Genomic DNA, 27783 nt, shown 5'->3' on the forward strand with positions numbered 1-27783 from the left:
GGACACATGAACTCCAATATGTACTGTGAAATACTGAAGCAGAGCATGATCCCCTCCCTCCGGAAACTGGGTCGCAGGGCAGTGTTCCAGCATGATAATGACCCCAAACACACCTCTAAGACGACCACTGCTTTATTGAAGAGGCTGAGGGTAAAGGTGATGGACTGGCCAAGCATGTCTCCAGACCTAAACCCAATAGAACATCTTTGGGGCATCCTCAAGCGGAAGGTGGAGGAGCGCAAAGTCTCGAATATCCGCCAGCTCCGTGATGTCGACATGGAGGAGTGGAAAAGCATTCCAGTGGCAACCTGTGAAGCTCTGGTAAACTCCATGCCCAGGAGAGTTAAGGCAGTTCTGGGAAATAATGGTGGACACACAAAATATTGACACTTCAGGAACTTTCACTAAGGGGTGTACTCACTTTTGTTGCCGGTGGTTTAGACATTAATGGCTGTATATTGAGTTATTTTGAGGGAAGAATAAATTTACACTGTTATATAAGCTGCACACGGACTACTTTTCATTGTGTCAAAGTGTCATTTTGTCAGTGTTGTCCCATGAAAAGATATACTTAAATATCTGCAGAAATGTGAGGGGTGTACTCACTTTTGTGATACACTGTACATATACTGTATACACACATGTACACTAACACTCGTACACAAACACATACATACTAGGCCAATTGTGAATGATGTACTTGATGATGTACTTGAAAAACATACTAATAGATGGACTGGCTAGTATACAGTGCTGTGAAAAAGTATTGCCCTTCACCCAGTTTCTTCTATTTTTGCTGTTTTGTCACATTTATCTTTAAATTTTTTACGCAGACAGATTTTGAATTTAAATATCCTGATACTTTATGCAGTCCATGATGTCATGTACCCTAACAAGGTTCTCTGGGCCTTTGGAGGAGAAACAGCCCCACAGCATCAGGTTGTTTTCAGTGTCATCCTTTTTTTCATCAAACCCATTTTCACTGTATTTTTCTCCAAAAAGATCATTTTTTCTGTGTCACCTTGACATTATTCCTAGGTCACAGGAATTCCTCCATACCAAACGTGATGCTTTTTGAGTTGTATTCTAGAAGACTGAGTCATTATCGCTGCCAAATGGATTGTGACAAAGTATTATATACAACTGAAAGATTCAGTTTTTGATTTAAAATTATTTAAAAAATAATTTTAAGGGGCGTTCAGATGGCACAGTGGTAAAACACACTAGCACTACAGAGCTGACATTTCGAACTCGTCAGTTCGAAACTCAGCTCTGCCATCCGGCTGGGCTGGGTGCCTACATGAACAACGATGGGCTTGTTGTTCATACAGGGTGGAACGGATAGGGACTTTTTATAACTGAGGCAATTACGACCTCTGCTGGCTGATTGATGGTGCCTGCAAAAGAATGAGGAATAATGCGTTGATCAGGGTGTGGCTCTCTGTACACAAAGCTGATCCACGTATGAACTTGCCTCATGCAAGTGAAAAGATGCAGTCGGCTACTGCACACGTGTCGGAGGGGATGTGTGTCAGTCTTGCTCTCCTCAATCAGAGCAGGGATCACAATGCAATTGGGTAACTGGATACGCTAAAAAGTCAGGAGAAAAAAGGGAGAAAATTTGTAAAAAAAAACCAAAAACAATATATATATATACCCAGACAATAACATTAAAACCACCTCCTTGTTTCTACATTCACTGTTCATTTTATCAGCTTCACTTACCATATAGAAGCACTTTGTAGTTCTACAATTACTGACTGTAGCCCATCTTTTTCTCTACATACATTTTAAACCTCCTTTCACCCTGTTCTTCAATGGTCAGGAGCCCCACAGGACCACCACAGAGCAGGTATTATTTAGGTGGTGGATCATTCTCAGCACTGCAGTGACACTGACATGGTGGTGGTGTGTTAGTGTGTGTTGTGCTGGTATGAGTGGATCAGACACAGCAGCGCTGCTGGAGTTTTTAAATACCGTGTCCACTCACTATCAACTCTATTACACACCTCTACCTAGTTGGTCCACCTTGTAGATGTAAAGTCAGAGACAATCGCTCATCTATTGCTGCTGTTTGAGTATGTATATATATATATATATATATATATATATATATATATATGAAAAAACTTCACGTCACCCTCCCCTCATTTCCTAAATGAATCTTTTATTCACGGTTTATTTATTTTAAATAAATTATTAAAAATTGAAGGCCCGGCTGCACAGCACAAAAAAGAATCAACCCTGAATCCAGCTCCCCCTTTTTCCTTAAAGTCTTATAATTATGCTTACTTCACAACACGTAAAGGTGTATATAAAATTCCACTCCTTTTTTTTATATCCCGCTCCTTCATCTTCAGCGCTCTCTGTCTCTTATCTCTGCATGACTTTGTTCTCTGGCTGTTGCAGGTAGATGTAGGTAGAGCAGAGCTGTAGGGCAGGGCGAGCCTCTAACACATTAATGAAACTCAAGAACCGAACATCTAAAGAACCTTTTCTTACCTGACAACATTTAGCATGTCATGTCTTACTTCTGCTTTTCCATAAGGACACCATGTCTACTTTAATTTTATCGTGACTTTACCACATTTACTTTACCACAGAAAGGGCGTTTAATTACAGTTGGTCATTAAGGGCACTATTGGAATATTTGGCCCCCATTTGTAAAAATAGGAGCAGTGCCAGAGCTACTCTATTGTAGTGACATTGAACACTAAAGTATGACCTAAAGTATGTGGACACCCCTTAAAGTTAATGAGGTTAGATAGTCAGTTCTATAAAATGGATGATATGCTTTCAACCCCAAGGCTCTGTTTTGTTTGTGAACAAAGCGACCTCCCTAGAGACATTGTGTGACAAGTTTGGCGGGGAGAAACACTGCTGTGCTCTGAGCCCTGGTCTCAAACACCCTTGGGATGAATTGGAGTGTGAGTTGCTAACCAGTTTTTTTTTTATCCCGCATCCAGCCTGATCTCACAAATGTTTTTCTTGAATGAATGGATGCTAATATGCACATGCACACCCCAAAATCTTTTCCAGCATAACATGGTTTAGGAATGGGATGTCCAAGAAGCCCAATTTTCACCCCTGTACCCCATTTAGCAGTCAAAACGGAGTTCTAATAACCAGATATTGTTTGGTTAATTGACCATTCTCAGCAGTACAATGACACCAACATGGTAATGACTTAATGTAATGTGTGTTGTACTAATGTGTTTTCATCAAACAACATCTGGTCAAGGTCGAAATGTGGGTCCTTTTTGATTGATTTATGAGGCACAGGGGGGACAAAGCATAACGAGCAATATATGGGCTACAGTCAGTAAATGTATACCCATAATGGTCATATGTATGGTAAGTATAGCATATGGATATGTGATAGATGTACCTAAAAAAGGCTTTTGGTGACTGAATACATGTCGGAGGGGGCACATGTTGTAGTTTGCACTTAGTGGTGGTGCAAGCGCCAAGTAAATTGCAGTGGGAAATTGGAAACAGTTTCTCTGCCCCATAAAATACAGATTTACAATACAGAATTACAATGTGTAAAAAATAAACCTTTCTTCTTTTTTACAATAAACATGAGACCAAGGTATTTTGATATAAAACAAAAACAATGAAATGACAATAAAAGTAATTAATTAGTAATTAGAGAAAAGTAATTTATTAAGTAATTTATTAATTTAAATAAAATACATGCAATTTAAAAACACAGTCAAGTCAGTTAGCTGAACTGAACTATTGATTGATAAGTTTGTTTGTTCAAGTTGCCTGGGTTGGGTCGGGGGTAGCTTGGTGGGTAGCACTGTCACCTCACAGCAAAAAGGTCCTGGGTTCAATTCATAAGTGTAGCAGTCTGGGTCATTTCTGTGTGGAGTTTGCAGGCCAATTGCAAGCCAGATTGTTTTTTCATCCAGCATCAGTGTCTGATTGACATTGAACTTGAACTAATAAATCATGTGTAACGACCTGTCCTGTCATGAATGTAACCAAAGTGTAAAACATGGTGTTACATTCTAATAGGTAGATACATACATAAGTAATACCACTGTATGACCTTTAAACAAGGTTTTTAACCATCGATTGTTTGCATTGCATTTAATAACAATAGTAAGTAATTAAATACTCAGAGCTACACCATAAAAAAAAATATTTGAGAGATTCATTAACAATTAATTCTCTTTCTTTTATTCTTTCTTTCTTTCTTTATTTGTAAATAAAAAATAAATTTTTTTATATTTTTTATTATAATAATATTGGAATATTTTATTATATCATTATAATATATTTCTGCTCATACATTTTTTTGCTTTCTGGAATAGCATTAATATAACGGCTAATATATACTATAATAGCCCATAATCCTAGTCCAATAAAAAATTACAATGGACTATTAATTTCTGTTCTCTGTTGTAATTGTTCATTTATAATGCACTACGAGTCCCAGTCAAGGTCCTTATGTTAATGTAGTTATTTTACATCAGTGCATTATGGCTGTGAAATTAATTAACATTTTCCAAAGTTATGGGCAAAGATTTTACTCACACTTTGGCTCACACTGTGTTTATTTACCATTTTATCAAACCAATACAATGTTTTGACTCATACATGCACAAGATCACATCTTCCGTAATCAGTTTATTGTGATCAGGGTTGCAGTGAGTCTAAAGCTTATCACAGGAACACAGGTGAACTGAGGACACTCACACCCACACTAACTGCTGCTTAAAACCTTCACTATCTGGATTGTTTTTCTGGTTTCTCTCCCACTGCATGTATTTAAATGATTGCCAGGTTTGCTGATTTAAATGTTTTTTTTTGTTGTTGTTGAGACTCTGAATTTGCCTCCTGACATGCAAATGTACTTACAGGCATCCAGGAGCTGTTAAATAAACATCTGGTTATTCTAGTTCATACCATGAATTATAAAAGATTGTTAAGGTAATTATAAGGAAACATACAGACACTTGTACCCACTACAGATCAGTGCAGATCAGCAACTCTTTTTATTATCTTTTTATTAGATTGGCTTTCAATTTTCAACCTATTTCCTGTCATATAGCTATACTGTACTGTAAGAATATACTGTACAATGGAATTGTATGTTTTTTTATCTAACATCAGAATGGAAAGCTGTGCACCACTGGAATGATTTGATTTCAGGCCTGACAGAGTCCTGCAGGATGCACAAGACCTTATGAGGAACTGGGAATAGACAGATTGAATGTGAGCAGACATTTCTGATAAGGTTAGGGAAGACGGCATTGTGTCAGCTCTAGCAATTTCCCCTTGACGAAATTGAATGTGACACAGGACGCCTCTGTGCCAGACTCTTTCCAATCCTGCCCTCTTTCCCAGACCTCACAGTAACTGCCAATCAGACGCATCCAATCAAACTGTACTGGCTTTATCTCTGGGGTGACTCATATGCAAAAGTTTACGCCAGAGAGTTTGAATAAATCAGGATTTCATCTGCTGCACCATTACTGGTCAGGCTGAGATGAGAGACTCGTTAGTGTTTGTGTTTTTTCCTTTTGAGTGTAAATAGCTGCTTCTGAGAAAAATTTCCTGCAGCTATGTGAACTCCTGCGTTCTTTCCAAATAAGCTGGTTGGATATTCCAGTCACGGATTCACACTTTTATTTGCTTGGCATCCTCTGCATGCAGTTTAAATCTTAAATATCTTTGCCGTTAACCAAAACGCTGGTGGAAGTTAAATGAAGCGTATTATTTTAAATAAACATTTGATCATAACATTCAATAATTTATTTATCTTGGGAATCATTTTATTCTGATCCCGGTTGAAGGGAGTCTAAAGCCTATCTTTGGAACAACAGGAGAAGATACACCTACACCAGGGGTGTCCAAACTTTTCTTGATGGAGGTCAGATGGAATAAAAAATATGCAAACACGGGCCACAGACTCTTTTGTAATAAAACAAATAAAAATATAATAGACTTTTTTTTTTGCAATATTCCTTGCATTGGACTGTGGGAGGAAACCAGAGCACCCGGAGTAAACCCACACAGACACGGGGAGAACATGCAAACTCCACACAGAAAGGACCCGGACCGCCCCACCTGGGCATCGAACACAGGACCTTCTTGCTGTGAGGTGACAGTGCTACCCACTGAGCCACTGTGCCACCCTAAAATAAATGCAAACCAAGCTTAAAGAAGAGATTGCCCAAGATCAGGTTGGATTTAGGCCAAGAAGAGACAAGCGGGATGAGATCACAAATCTCTGGATCATCATGGAGAAGGCTATAGACAGGATCCAGTTGTTTCATTGATTTCATGAAGGTATCCAACCAAGTACAGCATGATCAATTATAGATAACCATGCTTGAGATGGGTTTCCACTCACACCTGGTTTAATCACTGAGGAATCTGTATAGCCAGCATCATTCTGCTGTCAGGACAGCCAAACACACTAGCATGATTCAGGGTAAGAAATGGAGTCTGACAATGTTACCTCTCACCATGTCTGTTTAATATCCTTGGAGAACAAGTGAGAAAGGCACTATGAGGATTTACTAGAGGATTCATGATTGGTGGAAAGACTATTAGCAATCTCAGGTATGCTGATTACATCATATAATTGGTCTCATCATCAGAAGATTTTAAGACTATGTGCAAACTCCACACAGAAAGGACCCGCCCCACTCCACCTGGTAATCGAACTTAGTGAGGCAACAGCCACTGAGTCATAGTTACCTACCTAATGCCAAGTTCACACTTCACGACTTTCAAGTTGTTCAGGTCGCTGTACAGTTCACACTACACAACTGGATCTCTTGCCCTTGGGAGTCTTTTCAGTCGTTGTGGTTTTCACACTACACGACTGATCGGTAATAGGGGGTTTCACACTACACCATCTAACATCAGGAGGAATTGCAGATGAGTCCATCTGGTCTCCTAAACTATGTTTTGTCACAAAAACATATGCGAGAAGTGGAGAAGTGACGAGGGGTTTAACTATACAGTGACATCAGAAAGTATTCACACCCCTTCACTTTTTCCACATTTTTCCACAACATGAACTCAACCCCCCACCGCACTGCCCCCCCCATTTCATATATATATATATATATATATATATATACAGTGAGTACACCCCTTAAATTTCTGCAGATATTTAAGTATATCTTTTCATGGGACAACACTGACAAAATTACACTTTGACACAATGAAAAGTGAGTACACCCCTTAGTGAAAGTTCCTGAAGTGTCAATATTTTGTGTGGCCACCATTATTTCCCAGAACTGCCTTAACTCTCCTGGGCATGGAGTTTACCAGAGCTTCACAGGTTGCCACTGGAATGCTTTTCCACTCCTCCATGACGACATCACGGAGCTGGCGGATATTCGAGACTTTGCGCTCCTCCACCTTCCGCTTGAGGATGCCCCAAAGATGTTCTATTGAGTTTAGGTCTGGAGACATGCTTGGCCAGTCCATCACCTTTACCCTCAGCCTCTTCAATAAAGCAGTGGTCGTCTTAGAGGTGTGTTTGGGGTCATTATCATGCTGGAACACTGCCCTGCGACCCAGTTTCCGGAGGGAGGGGATCATGCTCTGCTTCAGTATTTCACAGTACATATTGGAGTTCATGTGTCCCTCAATGAAATGTAACTCCCCAACACCTGCTGCACTCATGCAGCCCCAGACCATGGCATTCCCACCACCATGCTTGACTGTAGGCATGACACACTTATCTTTGTACTCCTCACCTGATTGCCGCCACACATGCTTGAGACCATCTGAACCAAACAAATTAATCTTGGTCTCATCAGACCATAGGACATGGTTCCAGTAATCCATGTCCTTTGTTGACATGTCTTCAGCAAACTGTTTGCGGGCTTTCTTGTGTAGAGACTTCAGAAGAGGCTTCCTTCTGGGGTGACAGCCATGCAGACCAATTTGATGTAGTGTGCGGCGTATGGTCTGAGCACTGACAGGCTGACCCCCCACCTTTTCAATCTCTGCAGCAATGCTGACAGCACTCCTGCGCCTATCTTTCAAAGACAGCAGTTGGATGTGACGCTGAGCACGTGCACTCAGCTTCTTTGGACGACCAACGCGAGGTCTGTTCTGAGTGGACCCTGCTCTATTAAAACGCTGGATGATCTTGGCCACTGTGCTGCAGCTCAGTTTCAGGGTGTTGGCAATCTTCTTGTAGCCTTGGCCATCTTCATGTAGCGCAACAATTCGTCTTTTAAGATCCTCAGAGAGTTCTTTGCCATGAGGTGCCATGTTGGAACTTTCAGTGACCAGTATGAGAGAGTGTGAGAGCTGTACTACTAAATTGAACACACCTGCTCCCTATGCACACCTGAGACCTAGTAACACTAACAAGTCACATCACATTTTGGAGGGAAAATGACCAGCAGTGCTCAATTTGGACATTTAGGGGTGTAGTCTCTTAGGGGTGTACTCACTTTTGTTGCCGGTGGTTTGTACATTAATGGCTGTATATTGAGTTATTTTGAGGGAAGAATAAATTTACACTGTTATATAAGCTGCACACAGACTACTTTTCATTGTGTCAAAGTGTAATTTTGTCAGTGTTGTCCCATGAAAAGATATACTTAAATATCTGCAGAAATGTGAGGGGTGTACTCACTTTTGTGATACACTGTATATATATATTAGGGCTGTCGAAGTTAACGCGATAATAACGCATTAACGCGATTTCAATTTAACGCGATTAAAAAAAATAGTGCCGTTAACGCAAATTCTAGTTCATGTTGAGACTTGACTGGTAGAACCAACGTTTTAATGTCGGACTTGCCACCGTTTTTCATTTGCGGTTTGTTATCATAATGTAACCGAGCGTTGTAGGGATGCACTTTCTTAATAAAGAAATAAATACATGCTATATTCACAAGTTGTCGGGAGCAGAACACTTTTTTTTAACTTATTCTGTTACGGTACCAAATACCGGAAAGCTGAGTCAAGCACGTTAGTCCATGAACTATGGAAGCCCAAAAGGGTCAAAACACACTCACTTCGTGTAGAAACGTCCATCAAACCATTGTCACAATACAACCACAGAAAAGTCTGTTACAATAACTACGCCTTATCCCACCTAAAGCACCGCTGATCTACAATGTTTGCTGATGGAGAAATTTTAACCTACAATCTGACATTTACTGCCTAGTATGTGAGTAAATAAAACTCCCTTACAGTTTTCTCTTGTCCCAGCAGTTTTTAACATAAGTACATATAGCATAAAATGTGTTCACCATTTTAATTGTAACATTTCACTTAAAAATCCTTGTTTTCTATAACATTTACACAGATTTTTTTTAATGCGATTAATCGCGATTAACTATATGAAATTCTGAGATTAATCGCGATTAAAATGTTTAATCGTTTGATCGTTTGATATATATACATATGAAGTTTGTTGAGTGGGCCCAAAAATTTTTTTTGCACTGGGGCCACTAGTTGTGCCACTGTCCGAGTGCTCCGGTTTCCTCCCACAGTCCAAAAACATGCAAGTGAGGTGAATTGGAGATACAAAATTGTCCATTACTGTAAACTTGTGAACTGAGCAATCTTGTGTAACGAATAACTACTGTTTCTGTCATGAATGTAACCAATGTGTACAACATGATGTTAAAATCTTAATAAACAAACAAATCTACCTGTTCAAAATACATGTAGAATCAAATGCTGAATTTGATGCTTGGAGAGCACTGAAGTCAGCAGGGGGCAGCACAGAATTTAGGCTTTTAATTCTTAGGATGGTGTGTGAGTGTGTGACCGTTCCTCTTGACTGTTAAACCTTATCTTGGGTTGATTTGGCTACATGTATAAGTCTGTTGGTCCTTGGTATTGCTCAGTGAGGTTAATCAAGTACTGAATGTGACTGTGTGTCTGTATGTTTTCACAGGCCTGAGGAGGATCCTGAAGGTAAGCGGGATATCTGTGGTGAAATTCTGCAAATGAAGGCTCTGGAAAGGCTTACATCCACGGTAAGTGTGTGTGTGATTGAACATTGACCAGTGCAGGAGGTCACTGACTGGGTCCTGATCTTTCTGTAGGTGTTGAGCCCAGCTCAGTGTTGACATTTAAACCCATAGGATGCCATCTGTCATGTTATCATGCTCCCACTGGGTGTGGGGCAGAGAGATTCCTCACACTTATCTCACCCTTAGTAACTGTCATACGGCAAAGTACCACCCATACCCACTGCATAGAAATGAGGGAGCTGTCAAAGGCAAAACATCACAGCAAATGTACACTTTAAAGCCCAAAATATTGTTCACATGTGTAGAAATTCTATATAAAATATGTGCTTTTAACTTTATTGCAACAGTGATAGGCTAGCAAACTAGACTGCTGCACCACATGAATGCCACTTTGGTTTATGTCACGTCACAATGACCGTAGTTACAGATGACAAGGGCAGCTCTAGCAGGGCAGAAATTTGACAGCTGGCATCCTGTAACAGTGCCATGTCAAAAGTCAGAGATGTTCAGTACATCCCATTCTCAATTTTGTCTTTGAAGAATGGCTGTCTGCAGGATTGATTTAATACATGCTAGTAATGAAGTAGCTGATTCCTCTTCTTTGGGGTGTCCATGTATTGCAAACATGTATAAATTATTTATTATTTAAATATGACATTAATAATGTTTATAGCTACAAAATACCTAATACATTGTTTGTACACAGCCTACATTGATCCTGTATGTTATAGTAAAAAAATATACGTTTTACCACCACTTTATCCTGTACTGTTTAGAGTCACTGTGGGTACAATTCACCAGGCAAAAGGTAAGAATCTCCCTGAACAGGTCACCAGTTCATCACAAGGCAGACACACACATTCATATCTAGCAATTTTAGTATCTCCAGTTAACCTGACTGCATGTCTTTGGACTGTGGGAGGAAACCCACATTGATTATTATTTTATAAGATACGCCTACCATACAGGTGAAATTTGTAGATATTCAGTTACAGACTGTAGCCCATCGATTGCTCTGTACACACTTTTAAGTACCCATTTATCTATTCAAAATGGACCCCCATATGACCCCAAATGAGTGAAAATGGTTTTGGTAGTGGACCAATCTCAGCACTGCATTGACACTAATATGATGATAATAATAATGAGTGTAGCAGTTGCAACAGACTTGTTGGGATTTTTTAAACACATCAGTGTCAAAGCTGCGCTCCCACCATGGGTTTGATTTCCAGCTGGAGCAATCCTGGTCCTTTCTGTATGGAGTTTGCATGTTCTCCTTCCATAGTCCAAAGAAATGCAGTCAGGTTAACTGGAGATACTAAAATTGCTAGATGTGAATGTGTGTGTCTGTTTTGTGATGGATTGGTGACCTGTCCAGGGTGTTTCTTACCCTTTGCCTGGTGAATTGTATCTACTACGACTTTAAATAGGATAAAGCAGTGGTAAAACAGACAGTAAATGAATAAATGAATAATTAAGCATACAGCACTTATTACAGTAAAATTCATTAGTGTGTGATTTGGGACACATTAGCTTTAAGACATAATGTTGTTGTAGCTTTATCTTCAGATTGAGTAGACTGGCTTCTACAATTTAAATTGATATTGCTTCTGCCCTAATGAGTCTTTGGAAACCGTGTTTCTGTCCACTGTCCAAAATCACCCAAAAATATTCTCCATATTGTTCTTTTTAATCTTGTCAGAGTAGCAGCAGCACAGCGCAGATTGAGACTAATGATTAAAGCATGGAAATGCTGCTTAGCACATCCTTTAAGTAATAAATGTCTGTATTGATTTTCTAATAGATTAATAACCAGGTTATTTTAACAAATTGCATCGTTAATTCCATTCATGCTCAGATAGATTTGCTCCGTTCTGCTGATACAGTATGAACATTTATAATTAATAGGATAGAAAGTACACTACCTGCATGTTTCCAGCTATATGCAAATAAGGAAAATGCTTTGACAAATCTGATTTGTGAGACGCTAAGCAGAATTATTGTACAGAGGGTTTTGTGGAGGAGAGCGTCAAGCTTTTATCACCAATATATCAGACATCACAGCTTTAATATTAGCTTGAAATCCTAATAATTTTAATACCTAATAATATGTATTCAATGAGTCTTGTTAATGGTTTTTGGGATTGCACAGCATGAGCATTAGCTGGAAATAAATAATAGGGTGTCAGAGGGTTATGAGGTTTTCTTCCAAACCGTAGTAAATCCGAGACCTTTGTTTTATCTGGAACTTTTCAAGCCTGGCACAGAAGTTACAAGGTGCGATCCCATGGGGATCAATAAAGGAATCTTATCTTAATAAAAGGTTTTCTAATGCTGTAGCTTGTTATGCATATTGTGCCTGGTATAACTTACTAATGAAGCTTTGCTTGAGGTATCCATAAATAAGCTGCTGTGAAACAGTAAAAATTGGTTATCATAGGGCGGACTATGGCATAGTAGCTCAGTGGGTAACGCTGTTGCCTTACAGCAAGAAGGCCTTGGGTTCGATCCCTAGATGGGGCGGTCCGGGTTCTTTCTGTGTGGAGTTTGCATGTTCTCCCCGTGTGTTTCCTCCCACAGTCCAAAGACATGCAAGTGAGGTGAATTGTGGATACAAAATTGCCCATGACTGTGTTTGCCTTGAACTTGTGAACTGATGAACCTTAACTACCTGTTCTGTCATGAATGTAACCAAAGTGTGTAAAACATGATGTTAAAATACTAATAAATAAATAATAAATAATCACTGTGGATTAAAAATGAGTTTAGAGACAAGTAGCAATTATTGTGAATAAATGAAATCATTTTAAATATAGGAACAGGTAAACAGTTGCGGTTGGGTGTTCTAAAAACAAGTACAGATAGTCTCTAGTTCAGCCATTAGGTGCCTTACTACTTGGGTGGAAAGAAGGGGATGAGGCTCTAAGTGGTTCCTTGATATTTCAAAGTCCTAAAAATGTTTTTGGAAACATTTAAAGCACTAATTATGCTAGCCCACTCCCGTTGGGACCCAGGGATTGAATCTGTCCTAAGCTGTGCTGGTCAAGCATCTACATAGACAATTGGCTACACTATATGGTCAGCAAAATTTTGAACACCTGACCGAGCTTGTTGAACATTCATTCATTGTCTGTTTTACCACCATTTTATCCTACTCAAGGTCGTGGTGGGTCCCATTCACCGGGCAAAAGGAAGGAAACATCCTGGATAGGTTGCCAGGGTCTTGGTGGGCCCCATTCACTGGGTGAAAGGGAGGAAACATCCTGGATAGGAAACATCCTGGATAGGTTGCCAGTCTATCAATGGTCAGACACACACATACTCACAGACACGAACACTCAATTCTTTAGTGTCAGTTAACCTGACTGCATGTTTTTGGACTGTGGGAGGAAAACGGAGCTCCCGTAGGAAACCCACACAGACACGGTGAGGACATGCAAACTCCACACAGAAGGAGTATGGCTGTTGGAATTTGTGCCCAATCAGTCAAAAGATCAAATGTGGCCAGACCACTTTATCTGGGAATCGAACCTAGAACATTCTTGCTGTACGGCGACAGTGCTTCCCACTGAGCCATCGTGCTGCCCCGCTTGTTAGGTATCCCATTTCAAAAACAAATAGTGGTAGTAAAATAGAGCTGCCTCAATGTGATCTTTTCAGCTATAACAATGGCCACTATTCTCACAGGCTTCTCACAAGACTTGTAGTATGGCTGTTGGAATTTGTGCCCAATAAGTCAAAAGATCCTATGTGGCTGGACACTAATGTTGAGGTCAGGGCTCTGTGCAGACCACTGGGGTTTTATAAACCAAACTTTTCTACGTCATTAAAGACCTTTGTGCCCAAAAGCAAAATGTATACAGGGGTAATGCTGGAACAGAATAGGGCCTTCCTTAAACTGTTGCTGAAACGTTGGAAGCATATTTCCTTAAGGTAACGGACTTATTACACTTGTGATTAAAACATGCTTCCTGTTGTTTTTACAGGTACAAAATGAACTAGCTGCTGCACTGGCGCGGAAAGCGAGGAAATCAAGTAAGATTCATAATGTTTATGATATAAAGCAAATAAATTGGATTAGCAGTTGTATGCTAAATTAGATTGTGCTGGTCGGTTGCAGTGTCGGAGGACGACAGTTCAGAAACAGGAGCAGGTTCCCCACAAGAACCACAAAAGCCAATCGAAGATAAAGCTAAGGTATTCAAAACCACACACACACTCACTCACACACACGCACACACATACTCACACACACATTATCCAAAAAATGATTGGCTTTGATTGGCTTTGTTTGAGCGAGGGTAGGAGCCTTGTGATGGATTAGTGCCCTGTTCAGAGTAACCCTGCCGTGTGCCCAGTGCTTCCCATTAAAACCTGACCCTCTGTGACCCTGTTCAGGATTGATGAAAATGAGATGCTGGTATTTGGTGGCACCTGCAGACACACTGCTTGATTTTCAGTAATGAAGCTGCTTGGTTAAGCTTTTATCACAGCATCTGTATTGAGCTTAAGTCAGAACGATTACAGTTCAGTACAAACTTTATTTACATGAAAACACTTTGATAAAAAACTGGATTTTGTTCTTGCCTTGATCTCCTGAGACACTTATTGTTTACAACATTTATATTCTACAGGACTGGATGAAATCCTTACTATGTTAAACAAGCTCACTTTGGCTTACTGATGACATTTTTTCTTTGTGTAATCGTTTTTTTATTGATCAGTGAAAATGCATTATTTCTACTACATCTAGTACTTCTACTACTCGTACTACTAGTATAATATAACTACTACTACTACTACTGCTAAAAATAATACAAAGAATAATATTACTACTACTACTACTACTGATAATAATAATTAGAGATGCATGAGTACCGATACTGGTATCGGGTATTTGCCCGATACCATGCTCATTAACTTGTACTCGTACTCGCAAACGAGGCTCCGATACTAAACATCCGATACCGTGTGCCTAGTGCACGTTGCTGCGTTATGCCTATTTCACACTACACGATTTTTACCCTGATTTTCGCTCGGCGACTGGTCGGCGCTAGATTTGCCGGCTCGGGAGCAACTCGGCGTTCGCTCGGCGATCAAAACTCGGCTCTCGATCGCTAAGTGTGAACTATCCAACAACTCGATCCGACCGGCTCGCCCAGCGCTCGAGTTTTCTAGCACGTCAGATATCTGATCTCAGATGTGCGACTGGGAATGAGTGACATGTCGAACAGCCAATGAGAACGCAGGATACGGTGTGAGGGGAAACGCAGGAGAGGAGTGTAAACAGGTGGGACAGGGGGATAATATAGTTTATATCAGAATACACCGGCACACACACGTTTTACAGTATTTCTGACCTGATCGTTCTCTACAAAGCATAACAACAAAACACCAACATTGCAAAAATATTTATTAACCTCCAACTCACTACAGAACAATCCATGCTATTCGTGTTGCCAAATCCACTCAGATTCATTTATTTTTCCTCATTGATTTCATCACGTCAGTGCACAAACACTTTGATCACTCGCTACTTGTTGACGTGCATTTTTGGACGTGGTATCATTAAACTTCTCGTCACTTCTCACGTGTGTTTTTGTTTAAAAAAAAATGGTATTCTAAATAGGTATTGGTATCGGTATCGGCAAGTACAAAAATACATGTACTTGTACTCGTACTCGCTTGGGAAAATTTTTTATCAATGCATCCCTAATAATTATAATAATACAAATAATAAAAATATTACTACTACTACTACTACTACTAATAATAATACTAATGATACCTTTACTACTTCTACTACTACTATTACTATTTTCATTATTATAATTATCATTATTATTATTATTATTATTATTATTATTATTGTTGTTACTATTATTTTGTTATTATTTTTGCTTCTACTACTAATAATAAAAGTATTACTACTACTACTATTATTTTTGTAGTTCTACTACTAATAATAAAATGTTAGGTTTACTACTACTGCTAGGAACTAAAAGTAGTCATGGTCCTTGGTAACAAAGTATATGTGCTGGGTTTGGTATTTGATGTTTATTACTTCAGCTTGATAAGCAGCAGATCCTAGTGTCTAATCTTCGAAGAATATAAAATTGTTGTTAATTGAGTCACAATATACTAGATTCAGTTTCTGGGACTATAACTATAATACCACTCTAAGACAATACCACACTTTACTTATCCTGCATATCACTGCATATACACACACCTGAGATCAGGTAGACTCAGTAAAACACTATGCTGCGCAGGTGTGATATACACTAAAACAACACTTTACCAGCCTCAGACCGGACACATTTCATGAAATACCACCCCATTCAGGCAGATCAAATCAGACACAATACAGTACCACACTGTACACACACTGCACAAACACGAGATCAGACAGACTTGTCAGAACACCACAGGGCACAGACTTGAGATTGGACAAACTACACAGGCCTGATATCAGACAAAACCAGTAAAACATATTTTCCAAGTCTGAGATCAGACAGACTCAGTAAAATGTCAGATTGCACAGTTGTTAGATCAGACAAATTAGGTAAAATGTCACACATCAGCCTGTGGCATTTACAGATACTGGTCCCAAACAGATATTGTGTTGTCAAAGCCTGTGATCAGACTTAGTTAGTAAAATAGCACTGTACGTGACTGATATATTGCACTGGTATAACATCAGCTTTCAGAGAAACCCATCACTTATCCTCTCACATGAGCTTACATAAGCATTTTACCAGTCCTGAAATGAAAGTGTACCAGTCTTTCATAACTCAGGGGAATAGAGTTGGGTGTAGTAGTAACAGTTTGGTGTTTGTGTTCTGGTTGTTTTTGTGGATAAAAGGAAGTGCAAAAAGCCATCAGTGGGCAGTTCTTGTGATGATGCCTATCAGACGTGTTTATTTTCTAAGGAAACTCCTGCAAAAAACACTGATGAGTGAGTAAATGCGTGTTTACATTTGAGAATCAGAGTAAGTTATTTATAACTAATTATATCAATCTTACGTTTTCTCATTAAGTACACACAGATTTTCTGGGCTGCACTCTAAAGGCCCGACAAACCAAAGTCGAGTGGTATTCACTTCCCACCATAGTCTTACATCATTTTTTGTAAATATTGTTGTATTTAAAATATCTGTAACCAGCCCTCCTGCCATGGAGATCGGCCATGTTGTTTGGCTACAGAATCATTTTCTTCTGCATTTCCAAATTTGGCTGGCAGAGGGGGCATGGAGGCGTGTCATTTTCTCTTATCTGCAAGTCACAAGTTGTTGCTTAGTGGTTAAGGTATTGCACTAGTAATCTGAAGGTTGCCGGTTCAAGCCCCATTGCTGCTGGGTTGCCACTGTTTGGCCCTTGAACAAGGCCCTCAACCCTCAGTTGTTTAGATTGTATACTGTCGCTTTGGATAAAAGCATCTGCTAAGTGCCGAAAATGTAAATGTCACATGTGCCTTGTTGAGCATTAATTTGCTCCAGGTGGAAGTGTTTCTATTTGTCACATTTTCTCCCTCAAGGATTTGCCAGCTACTCTGCTACTATAGGCTGTTCCAGTTGGTTGGGTAGGCTGCCTCTGGTGCACTCCCTTTCCTGACTTGCTCTGAGTTTCGTTGCCTTCATTTTTTTCTGAGAATTGTGTTGTTGCATGTGCTCTGAGCATCTTGCCATATTGTAACAAGCAGTTTTTTTTTTTTTGCACTGTTCCTTTTTATTCACTTTGTTGCAGTCTGCAGATGTAGATGTTTTTGTTTCCGTTATTTTGGCCACCTTATTTATTGGGGCCTTTCCCCCTTTTGTTTGTGACTTTTTAGCCACAGTGTTGTTCTACCCTTGTTAAGCATTCTGCACTTGGGTTCATTTGTGGGGCTTTACCTCACGCTTCAGTAGCCCCAGCATTACATTTATATTTTCATTTGTGGCATTTTATCCAAAGCGACTTACAATTATGTCTGAATACAGTTTGAGAAATTGAGGGGGGGGGGCAACAAGGGCAATTTGGTGATGGTGGGGCTTAAACTGGTAACCTTCTTATTACTAGTCCAGTAGCTTAACATGCAATAAAGAATATCATCTTCAATGACAAAGATAAGCTCTGACTATTGGAATATTGTGAAATGCATAATAGAAATCAATGTGTCAAGACGTAAGTGTGTTGATGTTACACTTGTAGTGTTAATATCAAAGAAAGAAGCTTGTTTCTGTTTGTATTGTATCAGTGTAAATACTTCTACGTTGGGGGTTATTAGTGTGCAACACTGGTACCCTGCCACTTATTAGACTGAATAATGGCATACGGTGTGATTAGCTCTGTGTGTGTGTGTGTGTGTGTATGTGTGTGTGTGTGTGTGTGTGTGTGTGTGTGTGTGTGTAATCTGACTCTGCTGCATCTGATTAGAGCTCCTCTGTGGTTTGTATCCACCCACAGTCTGGATGATTACTACCATGTAGGTAATTACAGTCTCGATAATAGAGACACATCTCTTTCACATCTCTCTCTGTCTTTCTCGCTCTCTTTTTCCCTATCTTTTACGTCTATGTGGTTAGACCCACAGACACTCTCATAAACCGGTATTAAAGTAAGCACCTTCTCTCACTGACTCATCCCAAAATGTAACCATACTCTTTACGGATTGATGCAAAGAACCACTTACACAGCTCAACACGCGTGTCCTTTCAATTAGTATTTAAGTAGTACTGAAAGTCTTCCTTATACCTTATATACTCAAGGTGCTGGTACCTGCCACATCTGGACACATTAGCAAAGCCCTTAGATGGTCTAATTGTGTCCTGACTCAATTATAAAATGCTTTCTTGACAAATGCTTATAAATGACTAATGAGTTCTTTAAATACAAAGTTAAACATGAAGGTAGTAGCATCAGATTATTGTTATATTCTTAGCAGCAGGGACTCCCAGTCTGGTTAGGATTGATAGATAAATGAATGATCTTGTCTCTCTCTGCCAGAAAACTGGGATAAATGTGTCTTTTAGCAAGACGGTAACCCAAGACACGCCAAAGTAACATTGGACTGTTTAAAAATGTATATATTGTAAAATTTATATATTGTACCTTTACTTACTTATTGTACCTTTTTTATGCTTCTTAATCATGGAGATGCTTGATCTTGGAATATCGTATTCTGTTCAGTTAAGACGCATTCATATGAGAACTGACAAAATAGCTTTGTGCTGGCTGTGCCGTTATTTCCTATGTAGTGTTGAGGTGCACAAAATGTGACTTATTGTACTAAAACAACGAGCGAGGAATTTCATTAGTGGATAGAACTTATGAGCAGTATTAATTAAGAGAAGCACAATTTCTCAGCACCCCGAGCTATAACACAAGTTTAAAAGTGAAACAGGAGAAAAATCCAGCTAAACACAGATACATGTGGATGCTTTTAGAGTAAATTTGACAGTTATTCCACACAAATGCTGATTCGTCTTGCACTTTGATGACGTTTTACTGCACCGCTCAAGCCGAGCGCTGAACTACAGTGCCTTGCAAAAGTATTCAGCCCCCTTGAACTTTTCAACCTTTTGCCACATTTCAGGCTTCAAACATAACGATATGAAATTGTAATTTTTTGTGAAGAATCAACAACAAGTGGGACACAATCGTGAAGTAGAACGAAATTTATTGGATATTTTAAAAATTTTTTTGAAATAAAAAACTAAAAAGTGGGGCGTGCAATATTATTCAGCCCCTTTACTTTCAGTGCAGCAAACTCACTCCAGAAGTTCAGTGAGGATCTCTGAATGATCCAATGTTGACCTAAATGACTGATGGTGATAAATAGAATCCACCTGTGTGTAATCAAGTCTCCGTATAAATGCACCTGCTCTGTGATAGTCTCAGAGTTCTGTTTAAAGCGCAGAGAGCATCATGAAGACCAAGGAACACACCAGGCAGGTCCGAGATACTGTTGTGGAGAAGTTTAAAGCCGGATTTGGATACAAAAAGATTTCCCAAGCTTTAAACATCTCAAGGAGCACTGTTCAAGCGATCATATTGAAATGGAAGGAGTATCAGACCACTGCAAATCTACCAAGACCCGGCCATCCCTCTAAACTTTCAGCTCAAACAAGGAGAAGACTGATCAGAGATGCAGCCAAGAGGCCCATGATCACTCTGAATGAACTGCAGAGATCTACAGCTGAGGTGGGAGACTCTGTCCATAGGACACAATCAGTCGTACACTGCACAAATCTGGCCTTTATGGAAGAGTGGCAAGAAGAAAGCCATTTCTCAAAGATATCTATAAAAAGTCACCTAAGAGACACACCAAACATGTGGAAGAAGGTGCTCTGGTCAGATGAAACCAAAATCGAACTTTTTGGCCACAATGCAAAACGTTATGTTTGGCGTAAAAGCAACACAGCTCATCACCCTGAACACACCATCCCCACTGTCAAACATGGTGGTGGCAGCATCATGGTTTGGGCCTGCTTTTCTTCAGCAGGGACAGGGAAGATGGTTAAAATTGATGGGAAGATGGATGGAGCCAAATACAGGACCATTCTGGAAGAAAACCTGTTGCAGTCTGCAAAAGACCTGAGACTGGGACGGAGATTTATCTTCCAACAAGACAATGATCCAAAACATAAAGCAAAATCTACAATGGAATGGTTCACAAATAAACGTATCCAGGTGTTAGAATGGCCAAGTCAAAGTCCAGACCTGAATCCCATCGAGAATCTGTGGAAAGAGCTGAAAACTGCTGTTCACAAACGCTCTCCATCCAACCTCACTGAGCTCGAGCTGTTTTGCAAGGAAGAATGGGCAAAAATTTCTGTCTCTCGATGTGCAAAACTGATAGAGACATACCCCAAGCGACTTGCAGCTGTAATCGCAGCAAAAGGTGGCGCTACAAAGTATTAACGCAAGGGGGCTGAATAATATTGCACGCCCCACTTTTCAGTTTTTTATTTCTAAAAAAAGTTTAAAATATCCAATAAATTTCGTTCCACTTCACGATTGTGTCCCACTTGTTGTTGATTCTTCACAAAAAATTACAATTTCATATCGTTATGTTTAAAGCCTGAAATGTGGCAAAAGGTTGAAAAGTTCAAGGGGGCTGAATACTTTTGCAAGGCACTGTAAGTGGCTGTTCATTGTTAATTTAAAATTAAAATGACAGATTTCTTGACAAAGGGCATTAAGTTTCAAAGATTTTGAGTTTAGGGGATGTAAGGTACCACTGTACTGGAAAAATTGAAGTTTTAGCTTCTGCTTCCTGAGAGGAAGGGATGACATTCTTTCTCTTCTCTCAGAAAGATGTCTTTTTCTTTTTCTCTCATCATCTACTGTTTGTTGTGCATCTTTACAGCATAACATGAGCAGCAACATTTTGCAGCTATTAGAAGAACTAAACAGATCAGTTAGCATAAGCTCCTGTTAAATTTAATAGGGTAGATCACTAATAAACTACATTGTTCTGTCGGATGCTATCTGCTGTGAGTAGATGATGTATAGATAATGACTTGGAATGATAATACAAACCCAATTTCTGGTCTATTTGGGACATTTCGTATAATGCAATAAAAATAAATATCTGTGATTTGTTCATTCTCTTGAAACTTTATTTATCTGAAAACATAAGAAAAAATTACTTCTTATGTTTTGGCTGACCATCTTGGTTAAATGGTGTAAATATTTAAAAAACATCTATAATTTAATGTCTGCAAAATACGATTATTATTAAGTTTATAGATTATTAAGTTGCACTATTTTGAAACTTTCTATAATAAGCAGGTGAATTGGCAAGAGGTGAGGGAATCAAAGGAAGGTATAACAGAGGGATCCAACAAAGGTTTTTGCTAGCTAAGAAAGCTTGTGGTTTCCTATTTTGTGCCAAACTTTGTCAGTCAGATCAAAAAGGACAATGCAAAATCCCAAATAATTTAGTTTTTTTTTATTGAAATCATAATGGTTTTACCATCTACCATACATAAAGATTCAGGGAATTCGGAGAAAGCGCAATATGTAAAGGGTAGGGCAAGAAACAACTGTTGAATGTGTGTGATCTTCAAGCCCTCCAGCGGCATTACATAAGAAACTCTCATGTTAATGTAATACATATAGCCAGATGGTCTCTGGATAACTTCGGAAAACCATTGTCATGTAACGCATGTTACCACTGCATCAAAAATGCAACCTGAAAGTCTAGTATTCAAAGATTATTATGATTATTAAGATTATTAAGTGGCATCATTTTGAAACATTCTACAATAAGCAGATGAACTGGCAACAGACAAGGGTAACAAAAGTAAGTATAAAATAGGGATTCAGTCTTTGCAAGCTAAGATAGGTCATGGTTCACCACTTTGTGCCAAACATTATAAGAAAATGTCAGTAAGATCAAAAAGGACATTTCTGATTGCACTATTGCAAATAATTTAGGGGTTTTTACCATCTACCATACATAATATTGTGAAAGGTTTAGTAAATTCTGGGAAATCTCAGTCAGTGATGGGAAGGTCAGAAACAAGTGTTGAACGTGTGTGAATTTCAAGCCCTCCAATGGCATTGCCTAAAAAAACTGTCATGTTACTGTAATAAATACAGTGATCAGCCATAACAGTAAAACCACCTCCTTGTTTCTGCACTCACTGTCCATTTTATCAGCTCCACTTACCATATAGAAGCACTTTGTAGTTCTACAATTACTGACTGTAGTCCATCTGTTTATCTGCATGCTTTGTTAGCCCCCTTTCACCCTGTTCCTCAATGGTCAGAACCCCTACAGGACCACTACAGAGCTGGTATTATTTGGGTGGTGGATCATTCTCAGCACTGCAGTGACACTGACATGGTGGTGGTGTGTTAGTGTGTGTTGTGCTGGTATGAGTGGATCAGACACAGCAGCGCTGATGATGAGTTTTTAAACACCTCACTGTCACTGCTGGACTGAGAATAGTCCACCAACCAAAAATATCCAGCCAACAGCACCCTGTGGGCAGCGTCCTGTGACCACTGATGAAGGTCTAGAAGATGATCAACTCAAACAGCAGCAATAGATGAGCGATCGTCTCTGACTTTACAGCTACAAGGTGGACCAACTAGGTAGGAGTGTCTAATAGAGTGGACAGTGAGTGGACACGGGATTTAAAAACTCCAGCACAACACACACTAACACACCACCATGTCAGTGTCACTGCAGTGCTGAGAATGATCCACCACCTAGGTGGCAGGTTAAAAAGATATGCAGAGAAACAGATGGACTACAGTCAGTAATTGTAGAACTACAAAGTGCTTGTATATGGTAAGTGGAGCAGATAAAATGGACAATGAGTGTAGAAACAAGGAGGTGGTTTAATGTTATGGCTCATCAGTGTATAGCCACATGGTCTCTGGAGAACTTTGGAAAACCATTGTCACATAACGCATGTTACCGCTGCATTAAAAATGCACACTGAATGTCTGTTACTCAAAAAGAAAGCAATACTCATATTCTTTGAGATCTAAAGATGGTGGAAACATGTCATATTTCAACATTGGAAAAAAAGTCAGGTTCCACATGCCACAGTGAAAAAGACCATCCAGACTGTTATCAGTGAAAGGTACAAATGGCGACATATGTCATGGCATAGGAGTGCATCAGTGCCCATGGTGTGTGTGAACTCAGCAGCTGAGCCGTGCTATACCTACAACTCTTTTAAATGTAATCTTTAGTGTTTTTGACTCTGTCAGGGCTTTGATGCCTGTCTAAATTCACCCCTCAATTCATGTCACTGACACCGTGGGATAATTTACCTCACAGGATGTGCTCTACTTTGTGGCAATCAAAACACAGCTCAGAGTAAATAAACAAAAGGAGGGTTCTGGCTCTGATGATAGCCTCATGCTGTAGATATCAGCATCTGTTCCATGTTCCTGTAACTCACTACTACTGTCCCATGGTTGTGTCTGTGCAGTCATGGGAAATGTCTGCTAGTGTGTCCCCCTTAAATGGAATAAATGTGTAGCTGATAGCTTACGGTTCTCTCTTTCTATTTCTCTGCTATTACTCAAACAGAGTTTATTTCCAGTAAAATGTTTTTACCCAAGTTTGGCTTGCAGGTTTTTGGGAATGACTTATTAAGGCTTGACCAAACCTCATTTGAATTTTATAAACCAAACCATGGCTCTTTTTTAAATAAAAAACACCCATTAATAAAATGGACTGCATTTCAAACCACAAATTATTATCATAAATAGTATGTGTAATGAGTGCACTATAAAATGTACACTTACGTACATACTATCTATCATATAGTATGCTTACTATGCATAGTATAAAGACTTATTATGGCTTGACCAAACATCGTTTGAATTTATAAACCAATCTTTGACTCTTTTTTAATTGAAAAGATCAAAAACACCCATATCTGAAATGGACTGTGTTTCAAACCACACATTGCTGTCATAAATAGTATGTTTAAGGTGCCCAGGTGGTGCAACGGGATATTCCGCTAGCACACCATTGCCGAGATTCTGAACTCGGCTTGAAACTCGACATTGCCACCGGTCGGCTGGGCGCCATCTAGCGGGCATAATTGGCAGTGCCTGCAGCTGACACGTTTCTGCTAGGGCGGGATGACCGGACTATGTGGGTGGGGTCTTTAAACGCTGAGTAAGGACCCTGATTAGCAGATAGAGAGGTGCCTGTGCAGAGTGCATAGGTGAAAAAGGTTCCGCTAAGGGCTATGCGTGGGTCGGTGGAGGCGTGAGCAGTGATATACCCACCTCGACTACAATCGGGGATCCCCCAGTAGCGGAAAATTTACTACGCTAAATTGGGATGTTTAATGAGTGCACTATTAAAAATACAATATGTAGCACATAGGATGCACTTTTGGACACAACCAGGAAATCACTTGTGTGTCCTGTGTAAAAATAATACCCAGCTGTCATATAACAATGGATGTCGGCTCTTATGGCTAAAAATAACCGGCTAAGACGTCAGTTTAGCATCTGTGTTATTTGCAATTGTGTAAATAAAATATTAAATGCAGTTAAAGAACTTTCTGTAAAAGAGCAGAAAGTAAACAATGGTGCTGTAAAATAATGAGACCAGTTAGAGGTCTCAGTTAAAGTTAATAAAATCTATGGCCAAAAATATATGGACATCCCTTATTATTAAATGTATGTGTTTGGCTGCATTTATTGTAAACAGGTGTACACAGTTGTTCATACACTGTCGAGTCACATTATTATGACCACTACCTACTTTCGACGGCTGCAGCATGTAGCTCATGAAGGAAGTCACTGACTGACTTGGTTTGGCATATAAGGTGTGGAAGGCACTCTCAACCATTTTTGGGTATGAATCCATCCTTGCAGTTTACGTACACCCATTCATGCTGTTTGTCTTCTCTGGGGCGGATGGGATCTTCCAGCAAGACAGTGTGACATGTCACACGGCTAAATGTCCGACATTGGTTAGACGAGCATGACCAAGTACTACCCTGGCCCTATAACTCCCCAGACTTGAACTCAATTGAGCATCTGTGGGACCACCTTGATTGTTGTGCACCCTCCAGCAGCTGTGGGATGCACTACAGTCAGCATGGCTCCAGATACCTGTGACAGCCTACCAGGACCTTATTGAGGCACTCCTGGCCCGTCTAGCTGCTGTCCGTGCTGCACACGGCAGTTACTCTGCATATTAGCTTGTGGTCATAATAATGTGACTCGACTGTGTATAAAATAGTTGATATGCTACCAATTTTGTGTAAACCTAGAATCTCAGAATAGACCCTGTTCTGTTTTAGTATGACAGCGCTACTGTGCACTAAGTGACGTGGTTTGACTATTTTAATGTAGAGTAACTCAGGAGGTTGACTTAAATTCCTAACTGAATCATTTTGGGATACATTGGAATGTTAATTGTGAATCAGACCTTCCCGTCCAATAGCAGTACCCAAGCGCAAATGCATTTTTGACTAAATTTTTGACGAAAATGTACACATTTTCACTGACACACTTTGGATCCACTTTGGAAGTTGGATGTTTTGTCAAACCACACAGTCATGTTGGAATAGATGGGTACTTCTCCAAATTCTATAGTCTCTTATTTGATCGATTTTTATTTTTAACAATGGGTGATTTGACTAATAATATTCCATTTAAAAGTCTTGTTTTTTAAAAGCTTTACACATTAACACAATCATCAGATCTAAACCCAAATTGATCTTGAGGTGTCTTTGGCTGGTAAAACTGTTACTTGATCCTCATCTTGATCCTTCACCCAGAACTCAAGGAAGACAAGCATCAAGGCTTTTTTTCTGTACTAACACCAAAGCGGCGGAACAGCCTTCCCCTGTCCGTTTGTGCATCTCAGTCTCTCCCTGTCTTCAAAAGACGATTAAAGACCCACCTCTTTACTAATCACTTAGGCTGAGCAATAACACACACTTACTTATCTTCTATAGCATCTTATTTAAAAAACAACAACTGCTGTCTACTTAAACTAGAGTAAGGTAATGTTTCCTATGGAAGCATGTTTGTAAGTCTCTCTGGATAAGTGCGTCTGCTAAATGTTGAAAATGTAAATGTACTTTTCTGGAAACTTTCCCTCCTCATTCTTACTGCAGCTCCATTGTGAGGTGCAAGTTTGGTTTAGTTGTTCTCTGTACTTTCCCACCTCTGTTTGGGAGGGGTTACAGACACTCTTTCTCCTACCCATACAAACTGCTACTCACAGAGCTCTTACTCATACATTAGACTCAGACAGACAGAGAAGTAGCAGGGGATGGAAGAGACGATTGAAGTGCATACAAACTACCAATCTGATACACACTTTAGGACAGCACACAGGCATCAAACCTGTACCCAACATAATTGACTGATTCTTCTGACTGAGTCCCAGTCCTGTCCTGTTTGAGAATTGGACCTGTGGCTTATTTGGATCTACCAGAGATGGGGAGCATGACGTGTGGACTAAAGTATCTTTTCTCTCTTCCCCCGACTATTCACCAGGGTGGCATGTGTGGGCTAAGATCTCCAGATGAGTTTTCACGTCTGGAGATGGTGCAGAGGTTGGCCAAGGATGGCTGCCGCTTCCTTCAGAACCAGAACTACAGACTGCCAGAACGGCCAGCACAGGTCAGTACATCTCTTAACTACCTACTTCTTCTCATGCTCACACTGCTAGTGTAGAATTTATGACATTTGCAGGAACGGTTATGGATTCTTTTAGTTGGGAATTTGTATGCATCAGTGGTATCGTTCATTTATTTTTACTGACTGATTCATCCTAGTTAGGGTTATAGTGGTTCTAATACCACCCAGAAACACTGGCTGCAGGACCCACAGTACCACAGACTCACACTTTACTTATGTACACCTATTTAAGTATCCAGCTACCGTTTGTTTTTGGGAGGTGAAAGAAACCAGAATCCTCACAGACAGTGACTGGAGACTATAATATACTGACTATATTACCTGCATCTTTGCACAATATTGCTTTGTTGCACCTTACTCTTTAATATCTCTGCTGCTTTATAAACCATACACTGTTAATTGTACATCAGAATATGTGTTTACCTCACTAACTACATCATTAACTCAGTACCTTGTACTGGCCAACACTACTCCTGTCTTTGGGCCGTCCCTCTCAATTTCTTTAGATTATACAATGTCTCTTGTATTTATTGTAGGTCCTCATATATTGTATTGTTTTGTGCTTGTGTTCTGTATTGCATCCTGGTCCTGGAGGAACGTTGTATCGTTTCAATATATACTTGTAGCTGAAATGACAATAAAGCCTTTCTTGAACTCTCTTAAAATTCAAACTTAGGTC

At 39.7% G+C, this 27783-nt stretch overlaps 1 protein-coding gene across 2 annotated transcripts in view; it reads left to right on the top strand.

Moving 5' to 3' along the window:
- The window catches only part of rapgef5a (Rap guanine nucleotide exchange factor (GEF) 5a), a 117945-nt gene that overhangs the window by 33988 nt on the left and 56174 nt on the right, over positions 1-27783 (top strand). For both annotated transcript variants that reach the window (XM_063015108.1, XM_063015113.1), the window contains exons 6-9: positions 9899-9980; positions 13964-14012; positions 14098-14174; positions 26961-27086. In XM_063015108.1, coding sequence (XP_062871178.1) covers positions 9899-9980; positions 13964-14012; positions 14098-14174; positions 26961-27086 — 334 coding nt within the window. The remainder of the gene's footprint in view (positions 1-9898; positions 9981-13963; positions 14013-14097; positions 14175-26960; positions 27087-27783) is intronic.

Source organism: Trichomycterus rosablanca, chromosome 2 (assembly GCF_030014385.1).
Source record: "Trichomycterus rosablanca isolate fTriRos1 chromosome 2, fTriRos1.hap1, whole genome shotgun sequence".
Taxonomy (NCBI): Eukaryota; Metazoa; Chordata; class Actinopteri; order Siluriformes; family Trichomycteridae; genus Trichomycterus; species Trichomycterus rosablanca.